The sequence below is a fragment of the Delphinapterus leucas genome, chromosome 12 (assembly GCF_059928025.1).
Source record: "Delphinapterus leucas isolate spDelLeu-1000000601 "Yukka" chromosome 12, BTC_Dleu_Yukka2, whole genome shotgun sequence".
Lineage (NCBI taxonomy): Eukaryota > Metazoa > Chordata > Mammalia > Artiodactyla > Monodontidae > Delphinapterus > Delphinapterus leucas.
The window spans coordinates 18,489,677-18,508,822 of record NC_143140.1 but is presented as its reverse complement, the minus strand read 5'-3'; the positions used below and the strand labels follow the sequence as shown (position 1 = coordinate 18,508,822).

The following is a 19,146-nucleotide window of genomic DNA, read 5'->3' as shown; positions in this document are numbered from 1 at the left end:
CATCAGACTCCTTATTAAAGGTTAGACAGGCTTCAGACCTTTTTTTTTAATAAACTTTATTTTAGAATAATTTGATTTGCTGAAGACTTGAAAAGACAATTCAGAATTCTCTTATATCCCTTACCCAGTTTTTCTTAACGTTAACACCTTCATTACCCTCATACATATGTCAAAAAAAGAAATCAACATTTGTACACTGCTATTAACTAAATGCCAGGCTTTATTTGAACTTCGCCAGCTATTCCACTAATATCCTTTGTTTGTTCCAGAATCCAATCTAGGATCCACCGCATTTAGTCATCATGTCTCCTTAGTCTCTTTTTTGTTTCCCAGACTGTTTTGCTTCCCACTGTTTTTCATGACCTTGACACTTTGGAAGAGACAGGTTAGTTATTTTGTAGCATGCCCCACAATGTGGGTTTGTCTGATGTTTTTCTCATGATTAGACTGAAGTTGTAGGTTTGGTGGACAGTGCCCATCTCATCACATCATATCAGGGGTTACATGGTATCGATGATTTACATCACTAGTAAGGTTATCCTTGATCATCTGGCTAAAGTAGTGTTTGCCAGGTTTCTCCACTCCAAAGTTATTTTCCCTTTCAACATTCTATTTGGAAGCAAGTCCAATCAGTCCAGCCCACAAAAGGGGCAGGGGTAGTTAAATTCTACTTCCTGAAGAGGAAACTATCTTCACATATTATTTGGAATTCTTCTGTATAAACACCTGTCTATTTACCCCAATTCATTTTATGCAGCTTATAAAAACCCAGGAGAGTTCAATAAATAAATCACTTATTCAATCATTTATACCAGTATGACTCATGAATATTTATTTTATACTTTAGGTTATAATCCAATTGTTTCAGTTTTGGCCCTTGGGAGCTCTTTCAGTTGGCTCCTGTGTTCATGTGACCTCATTCTTTTTTTTTTTAAATTCTGATAAAACATACATAAAATTTACAGAAATATGGAATGCTTTGCCAATCTGCATGTCGTCCTCATACAAGGGCCATGAAAATCTCTGTATCGTTCCAATTTTAGTATATATGCTGCTGAAGCAAGTACCCCTTTGTTTTTTGAATACCTGTCTGAATCCTGATACTACAAGATACTCTATGATCATTTTGTGTTTTCCCTAACCCATCCCTAGAATCAGCCGTTTCTCCATGTTCCTTTTATTAGAGTGGTATTAGAAACCAGGATCTGAGTTCTGCTTTTTTTTTTTTAAGTTGGTTTTGAAACTCATTTTATAAATCGTTCCATTGCTCGAACTGATCTCAAAAGATGTAAATTCCTATAAAATAAATTAAATGTGTTCATTTTTCATGAAAATGCATTATTCCAGATTCATGTTTAAACTGTAATCTAATTTTTGAAGAGATGTATTAAAATCTCCCGAAGTTGTACTCTAACCAAGAACGTCTTGCATTTTAGATATTTTAGGGGAGCTTTACACAGCTCGTTGTTACTTACACTCTTCACGAGTGTCTCCATTATAAAATGTGCTCCATTATACTATTTAGTGCTTCTAATCCTTAATTCTATTTCATTTGTTGCTAAAATTCTACTCATGCTTTCCTTTTGTTTGCATTTCTTTTGACTCTAAGACCAAGAGACCCCTTTACTTACAAATTGTTATTTTATAAATATCTGATTCTGGTAAACAACATGATATAGCTGGGTTTAATTCAACCAGTTTGTCTCTTATTAAATATACTCGACCTGATCACAATCATTATTGCATCTGATAAACTTCATGTTTTCCTTTCATCTTACTGTATTAGTTGTTTCTTATATTTGTTTATTTTCACTCTTTTCCCCTATTTTTACTGATTTGCACAATTACCTTTCATTTGTTTTTCCTCCCCTGGTTAATTTAACAAATAGTTACCTTCCCTCTCTCAACCCTTATTCCAACTGCATATTTTGTTCATCAACATGTTCTCAAGATTACAACTATTTCCTCAAACAAGATATTCTACTGCATCATCTCTAAGGGGATAAGATCTTTAAAATCCTTTTACTTCCCCATCCTACTCCATTCAGTCCCCCTTCCAAAAATAAAAGGCCTTAAGATACCTTTTACTTCTGCCCTTCTACCTCTCCAATTCCTAGATTTTGCTGAGATAGTTTTGAATAGTCAAAGATTATTCCTGATTTTCTTTTGTAGCATATCTCTATTTGGTAAGTAAATCACGCTTAGCCTTAACTGAATGCCACTGACTTAAGTTTTTAATTGTGCCAAATTATAATTCATATACAAAAGATTATTTTTTTAAATCTCAAAGATTTATCAGGTAATAATAACACTTCCCTACCTAAAATGACCTGAAATCTTCTAGTGAGTGCACCACATAAAACCCAAACTCTTCAGATCATCTTACAGAAAGCCTTTTATGATCTAGGGGCCCTAGCTGACCTTAACCAAACCCACCCCGCAGTCCTTCTTTCTGTTCTTTGAACATGCCAAACTCACTCCAGCATTAATATCTTAGCACCACCTCTTCCCTATGTGGAAAAGCCATCTCTATGATCACTGTATGGCTAACTGCTGCTCATTCAGTCCTTGCTTAAATGTTAGCTTCATAGTTGAGTGTCTCTCTGAACATCTAAAGAAACCATACTGTCACTCTATACCACATCATCCAATTATACTTTTTTACACAGAACTTATTTTTTGGTGTTTTACTTGTTCATTATCAGTTTTTGCCCATCAAAATGTAAACTACACGAGAGCAGAGATCTTGTTTGTTTTGTTCATCACTGGATCCTTATACCTAGAACACAGCAGGCACTTGATAAATATTTGGAAGTAATAAATGTGTATAACTAAGAGGCAGTACGTAATTAGAAGTGTATTTATCAGGTCAAATAATTGTACAATCATGCTGAACAAGGGTGGTAATGTCAAAACTGAACCACTGGCCACCATGCAGAGCCACCATAAAGTAATTCAAAGTATTAGCCTATGTGCAAATACCATAATTCAGGCACTGTAAACTAAACAGTTATTGATTAGACAGGGTAGCTGGAAACTGAATATACTTGGAATCTCTAGTCTGTTTACTGCTCTACTTTCTAGGCTTTTTTCCAATGTTTCCATATCCAATCACTGTTTTCTTCACAGTATGCTTTATTATGTGGTAAGACATGTCATTCTTCTCTTCCCCCACTTATTCTTCTTTTTATAAAGTAAGTCTCATCTCTTACTCTTCTCAAATATTTACTCTCCTAAATAAACTTTAGAATCAATTGGCAAAATTTCCTAAAATAAGAAAGTCAGCAAGATTTCTGACTAAAATTGCATTAAGTTTATTTTAAGGAGCACTGATATCAAATAACCAACCAGGAACCTAATATATGCCTCAGATCAGGTTCTTTAGATATATTTATAAAGGATCTACACATCATTAATTTTATTACTGAATATTTAATTTTAGTTGCTACTGTGAAGGAAATTTTGGTCTTTCCAATATATACCGCAATTGATCAGAGTGAATAAAAAATTATTAACATTATTAGTCTTGTACTCTATCATCTTGCTATACTCTTATTATATCTAAGGTTTCAGATGACTCTCATAATTCTAAGGAAGGCAGTACCATCTGAATATAATTTTATTTTCAGGTACCTTGAGACACCAATTTATAATGCTAATATAAATTGGTACCACCTGTCTGCAAAACAATTTCGCAATACCTATTAAGAGCATTAAAAACATCTGTAACCTAGCCCAAAGAATCCTTTCCCAGAGATTTATCTTAGGAGATGCACTTAGAGATTTACATGCAAAGTTGTTCATCAATGTGTCATATACCAGGGGTCCCCAAGCCCCGGGCCTCGGCTGGTCCGCGGCCTGTTAGGAACCGGGCCGCACAGCAGGAGGGGAGCGGTGGGTGAGGGAGCGAGGCTTCGTCTGCCGCTAACCATCGCGCTCGCATTACTGCCTGAACCATCCGCTGCCCCCGCTTCCATGGAAAAATTGTCTTCCATGAAACCGGTCCCTGGTACCAAAAAGGTTGGGGACCGCTGTCATATACAACAGTGAAAAACAACAAGAAATGGACTAATGGGTAAATAAATTATGTATATCTGCCGGACAAGCTATTACGTAATCATTACAAATCATTTTTAGAAGCCAACTTAACAGGGAAAAAGGCTAGGACATACTGTTAGGTGAAAACTCAGAATATGCAGCTGTACTTTTATTATGACTGCATGTATTAGGTATATTTAAAAGTACACAGGAAAAAGAAAATTGGAAAGAAATGCATGAAGATACTAATGATGTAATTTTCGATTATAAGAGCTTTTTAAAAATTATAAAATCTTTCATTGTAATACTTGTCTTTTCAAATACTCTCTTTTAAGTTAACATTTCTAGTGTTTCATATATGTCTTTTATTGTATTCTTTTCCCTTTGTATCTTTTTGTTTAAAAATTCTCTACGATACGCACATATTTATAATAAAAATATTTAAAAAAAATTTTTAATTTGAAAATTACTATGTGCTTCAGTTTCACAATAGGTCAACTGTCTTTATCTAAGGAGAAAAAAAAAGTTCTAATACCAGATTAAATATTCTAGGTTGCTGGTGCTACCACGTACACTATATTCACAAGCCAACTGTCCAAGAGTTAGAAAAGAATTCAAGTCATTCAAGTTGTCAAAGTCACCCACAACAAAGAAAAATGGCAGCAAATTTTTTAAGTTTGCAAGCTCTGGACCTTAATATCGTTGTTTAATTTTTATTCCAGCTTGGTTTTAAACCTAAAATATACCTCATTGTGCCCAGTATACAGTACAAAGGGACAAAACCTGGAGAAGATTAACCTTCCACAACTACTTAACTTTTGTTTATTAGATAAACCATCCTCTTTTAAAGAAATCATTTAGTTCAGAGATTTACAGTCCTTCATGTGTTAAGGGATAAAGATAAAAGATGTTCTATTACTTTTCAAAGGTCAGAAAAAAAGATGTGGCTTTGTTCATAAGGGAGGAAAAATGGCTTACGTAAAAAAAATTTACAAAGTAAAATCTGACACAAAAGTTCTTCTCAGTTTATCTCTGACAAAGATAAAATAATTTTAGGTGAGATTCCAAAGGATTAATGGGCTAAATTGAACGTAACAGTAACTAAGCTGCTGAATAAAGCACTCCAGTGTATTCATCGTAACATATTTTATAAATAGATGCTGCTTCACGCCTAGCCCCTGGCGGTAATGTTGGTACAAAAAGACAAAGAATTTCAGCACCTATTATTACAGAAATTTCAAACTTTACAGTGTATATGTCAGTTTCAAATAATTATCTCATAACAGAACAAATCTCTGTTCTTCACAAATCTCCTTTAAAATTGGACAAATATCATTATCCCCATTTTAGAGTAAGTTATGTGCCTACTGGTAATGCTGGTTACTTAATTCTACATCTCTGACTTCTATTCCAGTATTATTCCAACAGGAATATAAGCTCCAAGAGAGTAGGGATTTTTGTCTGCTCCTAGAAGAGTGCCTGGCACATAGAGTCATTGAAATATTTGCTGAATGTATCAATGAATAAATTTCCCCAACAGAAATATGCATAAGAAGCCAAAACAGTAGAAAAAAAAAGTCAGTATAAACCCACCAAGGCTATTATAAGAGAATATTCTAAGATCTTTATACTTTATACTTTATAAACATCTTATTAATGATCTTCTCCCCAAAATATAGTCACTTATGAATTAAAAATTCAAAAGATATAAAATGACTCATCTGTGTCTGACAAGAAATAATAATTTACTCAGAGAGAAACACAGACACAATAGAAAAATAATTTTTCTTTCCCAGGAGGAAAGTAGTAAAATATCTGCACAATGCATTCAATTAAACCATGTAAGAACTGTGAAGTATTTCAGAATTATAAAATGTGCCTAAATCTTTTGCTGACAGGATCATCTTTAGTTCAGAAACCTGGTGTTCATGAAGTAAGATGGAATATATAGCATTCTATAAAATATTGCAAGGTGTCCTCTTTGCCTCCTCTATACCTTTAAACAAAATTATAGAGTCAAAGTTACATAATTAAATAAAATTATAGAATGTCCCTTCTTTTGACCATCACCAATGATATTAAAGTATTGGTTTAAAACAAGGGCTGTTCACCTGTTTTGGGAGGGGAGAATTCATAAAAGGTTCTTGAAACTCATGGAAGCAAGAAAAAAAGATACACACATGCACAAAAATTTCCACATACATACATTGAGGAGAGGAGCTATTCTTATGGGCATTTGATTTAGAAAACTACAATCATTTCACTATTCTAAGAAATGTGTGTTCTTAAAAACCTGTTTCCATGTTATTTACATTATTCAACATTTCTGCTAAAGGATGATGTGTTTGCCAGTGTTATTACAAAGGGAACAAAGAGTGATCATAAAATTCTGTCACAAATTTTTGATGTTTAGAGTTTTAACTCCAAGCTTAAGGTATTCTACTTCTATTTTTCCCCTCACTCTACTAAAGTATAAAACAAAAATATTACCACTGAAATACAAGAAATATTTAAATTAAGTAACTGAAAACAATTTTACTACTAAGATCCTGAAATATTCTATTTCTAAAACAAAAGTAGTTACATATCAGTATAAATATATAATAATCATTCATGGAAAATATATATATATATTGAGAATTATGGTGAAATATTACCCACATAAGTCAAATATCATGTTGTGCTATTAGTTTCCTTTTTATTAAAATAATTAATAAACTTAATGATGAACTCTAGTTCAATGGACATTTTTCAAAGCATATAAATAATCTGGTATTTTACTGCTGTATCCATGCTCTAATTTCATCAATATTGAGCTTACCTTTCCTTTTGGTCCAGACTGCTTAAAACATGAAAAAGAAAAAAAATGTAAGAGGCAAGACCTCATTTTTGATATATCATTGTAGTTTTAGTAACTGCAGTCAATAAGGCAAAACTCTGTGATTAATTTGTTTTAAACACATTATATATATGTTATATACTAGTGTTTTGAATCTTGTCAGATATGTAAATTGGCTTTCAATTTTTGTCAGTACAGAAAATAATTTATATCTAAACATATTTAAAGAATAAAAAAGTATGTACAAAGATTGAAAAATTCTTGAAAGAGCTTTATTTAACCATCCAACACTTGAGGATATACGTTATTTTAGAGTGGTTAAAGAAATTGTCTTCAAGGATCAATACAACTTCCTAGAAGTTATAAAATTTTTAGAGGTCCCAATCCCGTTATCAGGCGTGATTAAAGTCATCCCTTGGTTATCTGCACAGGATTGGTTCTAGGACCCAAGGCAGATAACAAAATAGTGGGTGCTCAAGTCCCTTATATAAAAGGGTATAGTATTTGCATATAACCTAAGCACATCCTCCCATATACCGCAAATCATCTCTAGACTACTTATAATACCTAATACAATGTAAATGCTATGTAAACAGTTGTTGAGTACCAGAAAATTCAAGTTTTGCTTTGTGGAACTTTCTGGAATTTTTCCCTTGGATTTTTTTTTTTTATCTGTGCTTGGTTGAATCCACAGATGTGGAACCCCCAGATACAGAAGTCCAACTGTATTTGCTTCTGAGTAAGAAAAGAAAAATTTTTTAAGGCTGAAACTTTGGCACAAAAGCCTTAGATTAAATACAAATACAGTACACGGTTTGGGACACAAGAAAAGTCCTGAGACTTAAAATCATGGCCTCTAACCAAAAGTCCAATGTATAAAATGTCCACCCTTCTCCACAATTCATGGAAAATCTAAAAAGCTATCAATATCAAGTACTCAAGGGTAAAATTATAAAACCCTCAATTTAGAATAAGATTCACATCCTAGAATTATGCCTATTACAAAAGAAACTAAATATTCAGAACTGTAAGCAAAACATAGTTCACAAAAATCCCTGAGTCCCCACATTAACTCTTATACTCCCATCACGTGAAGCACACAGTAAAATATCAATTTAATCCTAGCAAATTAAGAAAAAATAATAATGGTAAGTTGGTTTTACATAAACAACATTGAAAAGAAACACATTTTTTAAAAAAGTTTTAATAGTAAGGAAAAATATTATTATAAACTTACACAAATACCACATTTGAACTTTTACTTCTGCTATTTAAAAAATGGGATAATCTGTATAAAATAAATTTATGTTGGACAAATGACAGAAAAATGAAGGAAAATTATCATGCCCCTATTAAAGTGAAACAAAATACAAACATAAAAGTTTAAATATAGTCTGTCTATTCTTATATACTTATTTCTTATGGTGTAATATTTCCAGGAAAAGTAAAATAAAAACGAAAAGTTAGACGTTAATACCTAATCTAGCCATTTCCAAGCCTACACTGTTGTGCTCAAGAAGTGAGAAGAGTTTAGTACTCTCTTGCTTTTATTCTTTAAACTCACCTGTTGAGAGTAAAAGAGGTAGAAGACAGAGTAAAAGTAGAAGAAACAGGTTTGGTTCTTTCCAATAAACCAAGGGAGTTAGGAAGAAAACAAAACCAAAAAATATATACACCATCCTCATTTCTCTTATCCTTGAGAAAAATGCACTTACTATATCTAATTTATACATTATGGTAATTCTCCAATACTCCTCAATATGTGTTTATTACCAAAGCCCTGCCCTAGAAGAGTTTATATATATTAAAAAAAAAAAAAGAAGAAAGAAAAAAGCTTTTAAAAAATGAGATGGGAAGCCATTATCAGTAACATAGGGCTTTGTAAAAATGTCGACGTACATTCTTTCTGGACTATTTCTGCTCTTAAAATTTTAAAAAAGGAAAGAAAAAAGATAGAGTGATTGATTCTGGTATCCATGACCTGATTTTGGACTTCAAAAATTCTTTCAAAGTGGTGCTTTTCATTAATAATTAAATCTTGCTTATTCCAGGAGCCCATTTTCCCATTTATGGATTATATATGCTTTTGTAGACATTCATTTCCCCCTATGGTCCTTTTAAGTCTTTCTACCTATCCTTAATAAAAAACAAAACAAAACAAAATGGTGAAAATGTAAATAAACATAAACCAGTAAATGTGCTCTTTTTCCAAGTGTGGTTAAAGTTAGGAGTGGAGATGGTATAGTTACAAAGATTTTTAATTTTCTGCATTTCATTTCTTCCATACTAATACTATCCTCCTCCATCACTGCTAGTATATAAACAATCTATCTTTTAAATATGAATTAAATTAACATTTGGAATAGCAGTAAGAAAACTGATTGCAATCATAATATTCTCCAAATAGCAGCTAATCTGATCTGATACTTTAACAATCTTCATTCATTTCTTTTAGACTAAAAACGTGTGCTATACTTGTTCCCATATCTTACAAATTATTCAAAATGCAGGTCTGATTTACTTAAAAGACAAGTTATACCACTCACCCCAGGAGTAATGGATTATGTGTGTGAATTACCAACTGGTGGCATTTCCTTTAATAATTTCAAATTAAGAGTTGAGAAAATAAGAAAAATTAGGAGAAACTGTAAAAGCCAGTGGGCTCATCCTCATCTGAGGCCTGACAATTGTGCCAACACTACACTAATTAAAACCAAAAGTTTGGTAGCAATCATCTCAGGTGAAGGCTTTTTTTCATGCCTTTGAAGATGTGGTTCCTAATGCATGGAGTGTTCTCTTTTAGCTAAAACACTCAAAAGCTTCTTTAATACTTCCTTTGTGAACTCCTCACTGCTCCCTTCTCTGTAAACAGTACTACACATACTTTGTATATCTCTACACTGCACTCACCAGGTAATCATTTGTTTACTTGTCTTTCTGTCCTTTACCCTAACCACACTTGAGCTTCAAGGCAAATACTGTCATATTCATCTTTGACTACTTTGTACCTATACCTGGTATGTAGCATAAAATCACTCAATATTTTTGAAGGAAGAAAACTGAAAAAACTCTCCATGACTGGTATTTGAACTTCAAAATCTTTTTAACAACAGTCACACTGCAGTAGGACTAAGAAATGTTTATTTTATGAGACAAACATAAGTAGAATCTGTTTTCCTTAATGGATTGTTTCTTTAAATACAAATTAAATTAGGGGTGTGTGTGTGTGTGTGTGTGTGTGTGTGTGTAAGAAACAGTATTTTACTAGTAAATACCACTTCCTATTAACAGAATCTAATCTTTTATACAGATGAGCAATGATACACATGGCAAGGTATAAGATGTGCCAGGACCTAGAATAAAACAAAACACATACCAATTCCCAAACTGGAATCAATTTTTTAACATTACCAATGAAGAAAGGAGGGATGGGGAGAATAAGGCATAGTGTAAATAATTCTAAACTGGTAGATAACTTCTAAACCAATAATAATTTTGGTTGTAGAATATATCACTTGATTATAAATCAGTACTTCAACTTAGACCACATTTCAGAATAGCAAGTAGACAGATCTTTCTTAGCGATGAATTCTATCAATGTGATCAGTGTGTGAGAAACAGTGTGTCTATCCCTCTTCCCTCCCGCTAATTACTCTCCTTTTATTGTTTGTTCTCATGTTTGTGCCACATGTAGGCCAGAAAGCTTGATTTGTAAGGCAAGCCAATTTTGTGGTATGTATAGTAATTTCTCCATCTTTTTAGTTGATTTTCTGAAATATCTTATGTCAAAACTACGAAAAATAATATATTTAAGCAAAGGAAAGGTTTTCTTATTGTCCTAAAGTATGAGAATGATATAAGGTATTTAAGTTGAAAATCTCTGTTATAGCAAATCTACATAAATAGCAAATACAGCAAGGGTAAGAGTCAGGACACATTTTCTGAATGAGTAGCAGTCTAGATCAACATTTTAAAAAATGAAGAACAACATCTAGCATATATTAAAAAAAATCTTTAAATTTTACTAGTTATAAAAATTTTATGCAACTATTCAAAATGCAAGAAATAAATTATTTTTCTAATTGTTGGAGCTTAAGAATTTCTTGGTCAACTGAAACTGATGAAGAACTGAAATTCAACTGAAATTTCATAACCATCCAAAAATGGTTATGAAAAACCTCAAAAGCATTTAAAAACACCAAGCATTACACTGTTATGTTCATTATTTCAAGATTCAAGTAATACTTTCATGATCAATGAGAACACTCAAATTTATGAAAACACAAAAATTTCTCGAACATTTAAAACTAATAATGTGATTTACTTTGATGCTATGAAATCTTATAAACCTTACAAAGAAAGGTAATAACTGTAGTTTTACTCATCAGAACTAAACTTACCAGCTGAAGATTTCTCTGTCAAATGTTGTAAAAATCAGCTTAATTTAACAGAAACATAATGCAACAGAATAGCTTTTACTTAAAATGTCTCTACAGAATGTGATTTACTCAAAAGCAGATATAAAATAAAAAAATTCTAGGACACGAATTATTTCAGAAACATGAATATCTCTTTAGAGACAATGGAAACATAATAAAGTTCCACAAATTAAGGAAAAAAAAGGTTTAAAAAAAAAAAGGCAGTGAAAAACTCCTATTAAAGAGGATGGTGTATATATACTAAACAAAGGCAATCAGAATCCTTACCTTTGGGCTGCTGTTTTTACTATTGCTATCTGTGCATTAGTATGAGGAAAACGTCTTACAGTTCCAGAACATAATGATGCATTCTGTGTATTTGCACTGCAGAGTCAAGAAACAAAGAATAATTTAAACAGGGAAAAATTATGCACTTATGCAAAATAAACCCTTTAAAATCTAAGCATACCCACACAAAAACCTGTAACACTTAAAGAAAATTTTTTATACATAAACCCATTGACCATGTTAAATTGTCCATTAGTTTTCCACTTTCTGAATTTGTCTCTGAAATGTTTCCAATCCAGTTCATGAAAGAAGATAAAGAGTAGAACACTAAAACAGAAATCAGGAATCCTAAATGAATGTTTCATACTGTAAGAATTCCTGTAAATTAATCCCGATATATTTCCTCTTCTTATTCTCTATTTAAGACTATCTATGTACTATGAGTATACAAACTATGTACTATGAATATACAAAAGTTTTCTTATATGCCAAAATAATACTAAATGTTAATTATAAAAAAAATAAAAAGTGCTGAATTCTACCACTGACTTGAAAATTATTTAGCCTTTATGTACCTCACTTGTCTATAAATTGACAAAGTAGAAATAAAATAGTGACTTCAACCCTATTTCTGGAATATGTAACAGTCCAATTATATCAGTAATAGTGGTTCACTATGACAACCACTAGGAAAGATGAGTTATATCTAGAAGAGAAGGGGAATTAAGAAATCTTAAAAAAAAAAAAAAAAAAAGAGTCCCTCATTGAGAAAATCCTGGTAAGTATTCCCTAAAGGAGACGTGACCTACCTCTAATATTATAACCAAGATTTTGCTAACTTCATAAAAGCAAGATCATCTTATGAAATATTAGTCTGCTGAAACTTTTCTTTCAATATTTTAATTCCAAACCAAGAAATCACTGCAATCAAGCCTATTCCCAAGATTCAAAGCAAAGATGCCCAGTGTGTAGGATTAGATCTACTGACAAAGTGAAAAGAAAAGGTGTTAAGTTGGAGTGGCCAATTAGTTTTTGGTGTCAAACTCTTTATCTTTTCTGTAGGAATGTGTGGTGAAGTGCCTATACCTCAATTTCTTAGTGCTGCTCAACATGTTAAGTCCAAGTGGGTTGCCTTTCAAAGGTTTTAAGCTTTCAGTCCTGTTTCGTTTTGTACATGTCTTCCAGGGATCACCAGAACTAGTAGCAACAATTTCAGATTGACGATTTAACTGTAAAAACCATAAATGTTAAAGTCAATAAACAACATAATAAGATAATTTATCAACAATTATTTGAAAACCCATTTATTAAAAAAGCGATAAAAACGTACCAGATATTGGGGATGGGGGAGAAGGATGGCAGCGGCACAGATCTAAGAGTAATCAACTGTAATACTTTTTTTTTTCCCCTTAAGGACAACATAAATATGTAGGAACATGGGAGTTTATCATGTTATTTCCTTTTCATTTCAATATCACCCAAGATATTTGAGAAAATTAAAAGAGAAAAACAGAAGGGATATGGTAGAGGATCTTAAGATAGCTCTTTCCCGAAAGCAAAAAATAAACATTTCCCCTGCTTAACAGGCCTTGATGCTACCCGTAGGACAGTACAACCAAATATGGCAGTAAATTGTCATTGTACAAGGACTTGGGCTGTAGCATCAAAATTTCTATATAAACACAGAAACCGAGATAATGTCTTCATATTTTCATACTTGAAAATAATAATACAAACACATCAATAACAATCACTTTGCAGAGATTACAGTATGACAACAGGATGGCTCATTCCTTGGGAAGCTCTCCTCAACAAAGAAACCTAGCTTTATTACATTCTTTGCACAAGACATTTAAAAGCTGTTTTCCGACTCTTTAAGACAAAACTCCTCAGTTCTTAGTGATAATTTACCCAAAACAACATTTTAAAAATCATTCTTACCTACTTTTAGTTTTGAAACAGCAGTCTAATATTTTACTTTTTACTCTTTTACAAGAAAATGTAGTCATAAGAAGATAATAACTTGGCTTTTAGCCCCATCAATTATCTCCACAGAAACCTAACAGTTCCCTAAAAACATATATCTCCCACAAAAAATGTCTTCTGGAGAAGAGCTCACTGTGCCAGCACCATCTTGTTTTGAGGCATGTCTGTATCACAAAACTCCAAAAAGCTGTATTTTGAAAACACTGCTTATCATTTTGAGACATTTTTTTTACTTCTAAATCTTTTACAGCCATGTACTTCGGACTCCTTCATTTATGGTGATGGCAGATTAGATAATGCAGCTCAATCTTCCCTCTACTCTCTGAAAACCAGAAAGCTGGACAAAATAGAAATTTTCTTAAAAAAAAAGAAAATCTGTTTGAAGCACCTGAGGGCTACCAAGGCAGTGAAGAATTAAGAATTAAGATCAGGGACAAGAAACTCAGAGATCTGAGCCCAGATTCATATTTTTCTCTGAGACACCTGTTGTCTCCAGAAGATGCAACTTCTGGAGTTGCAGAAGATGAGAGGCTGAGAAGCTAAGCTGAACTCCCAGAAGACTCGGAGAACTGGGGAGACAAAAGCAGAGTTCAACATCCACCAAGTATTGACTGCCTCATAAACACCTCAAAATCTGAATGAGGATATAGCCTATGAATAAGGGTGAATTACAACTATAAATCCAGCTTCCATTCATCTCAACCTCCAACTCAATTAAGTCAGTTCTCCAATTTTAGAGTAAATCCAGAATTACCTGGACGGTTTGTTAAAACAAATTGCTGTGTCCAACCCTTACAGTTTACTCTGATTGAGGAGGTTTGGGATGAGCCTGAGAATATGCATTTCTAACAGGTCCCCGGGTGATGCAGATACTGCTAAAAAGGGAACTACGTTTGGAGAGCCACTGGATCGAGGTGATGTGAGACTGCTAAGGCTCCTCCTGGTCACTAGCCAAAAGTAAATGTGTATCCCTACAGGAAGGGAATATTATCCTAGGCCTCAAATTATCTCTGTGATTTTTCATATGCAATACCTACCAATCATAAGCAAGCTCATAAAGATGACAATGTGACCAAAACCAAGAGAAACAACTGATAACAGGAACAGAACTATAGGGGATAAACATAAGAGGGGTTATCACACTATTTCATTTCCATTAGAAAGAGAATACAATCACTTCTGCATTTGGTGACCCTTTTTCACAGAAACATAGTGCTATTGTAGAAAGATAACTCAGGAATCAAACAGAATTGTCTCCTAGCCAGGTAACTTTCCTTATAATCACGAGGTTATTTTATGCATCAACAAAGCTATATACAAACTGCCTAGCTCTGGAACGGACAAATAGGTAGGAATTCAGTAATTATTAATTCCCACTCAAGTAGAAACACAGATATCCTCAATTAGAAAGTCCATAAATTATTTTATCATAAACAATTGGTCATTAAGCTACATTCATCTGAAATTTCAGGACATCCAGTCACTGTGACTTTGGCCTATTCCTTTGTTATTTTGCAAAAATGCCCTAAGTCAGTGGTTCTCAGGATCAGCATTACCTAGAACACTTTAAAATGCAAATTATCAGGCCCCACTCCAGAACTCCTAAATCAGAGACTGTGGGAGTAAGGTCCAGCAATCTGTTTTATCAAACCTTCCAGGTAATTCTGATGTACACTAACACTGGAGAGCCAGTGCTGCACGTGATTTTGATACATGTCCTGTTAAGAATCTGGGAAGTGGGACTTCCCTGGTGGCCGCAGTGGTTAGGAATCCATCTGCCAATGCAGGGGACACGGGGTTCGAGCCCTGGTCCGGGAAGATCCCACATGCCGCAGAGCAACTAAGCCCGTGCGCCACAACTACTGAGCCTGAGCTCTAGAGCCCGAGCCACAACTACTGAAGCCCGCGCGCCTAGAGCCCATGCTCTGCAACAAGAGAAGCCACTGCAATGAGAAGCCCACGCACCACAACAAAGACCCAACGCAGCCAAAAATAAATAAATAAATAAATTTTTTAAAAAAAAGAATCTGGGAAGCAAAAGTTTCCATTAAAGGCTAACCATATAATTTCATTCCTCCGTATATAGATAATTACAACTAATATTTGAGTGCTTACTATGGATAGGCATTATGCTAACTACTTTATATTCAGTATCTCATTTAATCTCCATATTTTATACATTTCAGTAGTTCTTCAGATTGGGATTCAGAAACTGCACCTAAAGTATCAGGTCAATTACTTGATGCTACTGAGTGATAGGATTAACATGCTCAAATTTCCCACTTTAAGTCTCTTTCTCCAACAAAATCTCTCCACCATATAACACCTTAAACTTTACTGAAACTCTACCCCTATGCTATTAGATCCTTGAGCTTAAAAAGCAAAGTAACTTGTCCAAACTAGTTAAAAGGATTTGAACAAAGTACTGACCTGACTCCAAAGCCTATGCTTTCTCATACTACACTGTATAAGGAATTTTTATAGTATTATTTGTAGACATATAAATTCTTAACAAGAGGCAAAACCAAACTATGTTATTCCAGATAACACTCAAAATCATTAGGATACAGAAAATCTCAAACTCAAAGGAACTGCACTAAAAATTCCTTTATATAAATGTAGAAAGCTAATCCTTCCTCTTAAGAACTGGTTAAGCCAAAATTATCTCACCCAATATATAGGCATATAATTCAGCTAATTCAACATATTTCTGATCAAGTGCTTAAACATTTCCAAATTTTCTTTTTAAGAAAGCATTTAGGCATAGCAATAGACAACCTAAAGTCCATCAATAGAGCAAGATTTGCATAAGGCAAATTCTTAAATTTCCCAATTCTGCTGCCCTAAGGTACTATCAAAAGCTACACGCACTTCAGTCAGCAATAAGACAACCAGTACTTCTGGTTTTGCAGATATCTCATGAAAACCTTTTCCTGTATTGTCAAATTCCCTTAGGAAAGGTTCCTTACTATTTGTTATACTTAGAAAGTAGCTGGGGTGGTGGGGGAGGATATCACTCCACAGGAGAATCACAGGATGTACATTTGTAAAAGATTCTCCTCTCACACAGTCATAAACCTATAGGACATAATTCCAGGTGCAAGAAAATTTAGAGATACCTGTTGAATTAAAATACAACATATAAATTATATTGGATGCGTGGCACATCTACATCTCTTTACGTAATTAACAATTTTTATTTTCTCTCATTTTATTTGTGCTCTTGGTAATCTACATCAAATTATTGGGAGAAATAAGGTGTAAACAAGTAAAAATTGAACGTTTTATGGCTAAATCACAGATTAGAGCACTACTACTACTAAAGAGAAGATGATATATTCAGTCTAAAGGCCCCTGAAAAACTTTAATTCTCCTTCCCCTCCAACCCCTTATTTAGCAGCCTAACAGAGCTTTCTAGCTAATGCAAGCACAACATCAGGAGAACTCCTGTGGACAAATGGATTAGCACAAAACAATCACATGATTATAAAACTACAAACATGGGCCGTAACTGATGTCAGAAAAGCAACTATAAACACATCGTTATCTGAAAAGGAAAACCAGCTTACAAAGGTTCAATAACACTGCTATTTATGGAAGATTTGCTAGTGCCAAGTACTAGGTGGATTACATGTTCTCATAATTCTCACAACCATCCTATAGAGTAGACAGTTGCAAGCAGACCTAAAATCTGATATTCTGCCTAACTACTCTAATACACCAGCCATCCAAAAAAGCTATGTTGCCCTCAACTGGATATCAATCTGTACAGAAAATATTTACACAGTATAAACAATGATACAGGGGTCAGCAAACTTTCTCTGTAAAGGGCCAGACAGCAAATATTTTAGTCTTTGAGGGTCACACAGTCTCTGCTGAAACAAATCTGTTCTTATAGTACAAAAGCAGTCACAGACAATACATGAACAAATAAGCACAGTTGTTTTCCGATAAATATTTATGGATACAGATTTGAACTTCATGTAATCTTCACATGTCACAAAACAGTATTCTTTTGATTTTTTTCAACCATTTAAAAAATGTAAAAACTATTCTAGTTCATAGGCCATAGGTTGTGGGCCAGATTTGGCCTGTGAGCGTTGGTTTGCCAACCCTTAACGTTAATCATTAATAACTAATAAATAACTAATAAACAGCCAGTTACCAAAATATAAGCTCCATAGGAATAAGAAACTTGTCTGTTTTGCTCTCTATCTCTAGAACACTGTGCTCAATACATATTTGCTGTATGAATGTGTATCTCATTGGGACTGCTAAATGTGCAAAAGTTATCAACATGTGGTACCTTCCACCCAAACTTATCACACATCACAAAGCCAATTTAACTAAAACAAAAAAGTAGTCAGGAAATTTAGCACCTAAAATAAGATAAGAAAATAAGATAACCTAAAAGAATCTATTAAATGATTAGAGACATTAAAAACATATATTAAAGGCACTGAAATTCTTAAAAACAAAATGGAAACTGAAACAGTACAGAAAGAACTAGACACTATGAAAAACACAAAATTTTGAAAGAGAACCAACGGAAGTTCTACAAATGATGTCACTGAAATTAAAAAAAAAAAGAATGGATAGATTAAATTGCATATTAGATATAGCTGAAGATAAGTAAGTGAACTGGAAGACAAAGCTGAGGAAACCACGTAGGATATGGTACAGGGATGACTTCTTTCTTTGCCCTTTATCCTTTCTTTTCTTTTTCATATAAAATATATGTAGGACATGGAAAAAAATGATGGCCTTATTATATCTAATAAAAGTTCCAGAAAAAATGAGGAAAGGCAATATTGAGATAATAACTAAAATATTTTCAGAATTAATAAAAGATACACATCCTTTATATAAAGAGGCATAATGAAACTGCAGAAATCCAAAGGCAAAGAGATTATTCTGTGGAAGAGAAAGGGAACACTAAGACACTCTGAACCAAAATAAAGGCTTTCTCCTAATTCCATGCTCATTTTTGAATGCAAAAAAGGGACTATATTAGTTTAAACCAATGTTCCATATGGACCTACATATTACTCACAAGCCATTAAAAATCCAGGGATATTTAAAACCCTGGGATACACAAAGACTTTCTAAAGGACAAATGGGCATGGATAATTTTAAAAAAATCAACTCCTAAATCCTCAATCTCCACTTTAACACTTTCTTAAATTGATTTACTTTAAAACCCATCTGTAGGAAAGGTACATATAATATCTCCTTTCCTATCTCCACTTTCACACCAAACCTTTTTCCACTTTACAAAAGACATAATTCTCATTTATTGTACTAGAGTCTAAAATACTCCTGAAAGGAACAATTTGACATAATAGCATCTGGAATCTCTTTTGGCACATGAAATAGTAGTAGGGCTTCGTATCTTTCCCTGTTTTATATATATTTCTGTTAAAAGTGAACCACAGGTTAGAAACTGGGTGTTCTGGACCAAATTAAGATTTTCTTAATACAACAATAATGCAAAATGGAAAAGCAAAAGTAATGAAAATTTGCATTCAATGACTTTGTATCTTTTACTCCAGTTATTATCAAGAAAAGCACTGCCCC

At 33.3% G+C, this 19,146-nt stretch overlaps 1 protein-coding gene and 1 pseudogene across 2 annotated transcripts in view; both read right to left on the bottom strand.

Moving 5' to 3' along the window:
* Positions 1–19,146, bottom strand: part of SENP6 (SUMO specific peptidase 6) — a 76,178-nt gene that overhangs the window by 34,470 nt on the left and 22,562 nt on the right. The window contains exons 4-6 of one of the 2 annotated variants that reach the window (XM_089921750.1): positions 12,670–12,812; positions 11,584–11,679; positions 6,860–6,880 (exon numbers count right to left, since the gene is read on the bottom strand). In XM_089921750.1, coding sequence (XP_089777876.1) covers positions 6,860–6,880; positions 11,584–11,679; positions 12,670–12,812 — 260 coding nt within the window. The remainder of the gene's footprint in view (positions 1–6,859; positions 6,881–11,583; positions 11,680–12,669; positions 12,813–19,146) is intronic. The other variant, XM_089921751.1, reaches the window with a different exon arrangement.
* On the bottom strand, positions 964–1,063 carry LOC115801807 (U6 spliceosomal RNA; annotated as a pseudogene).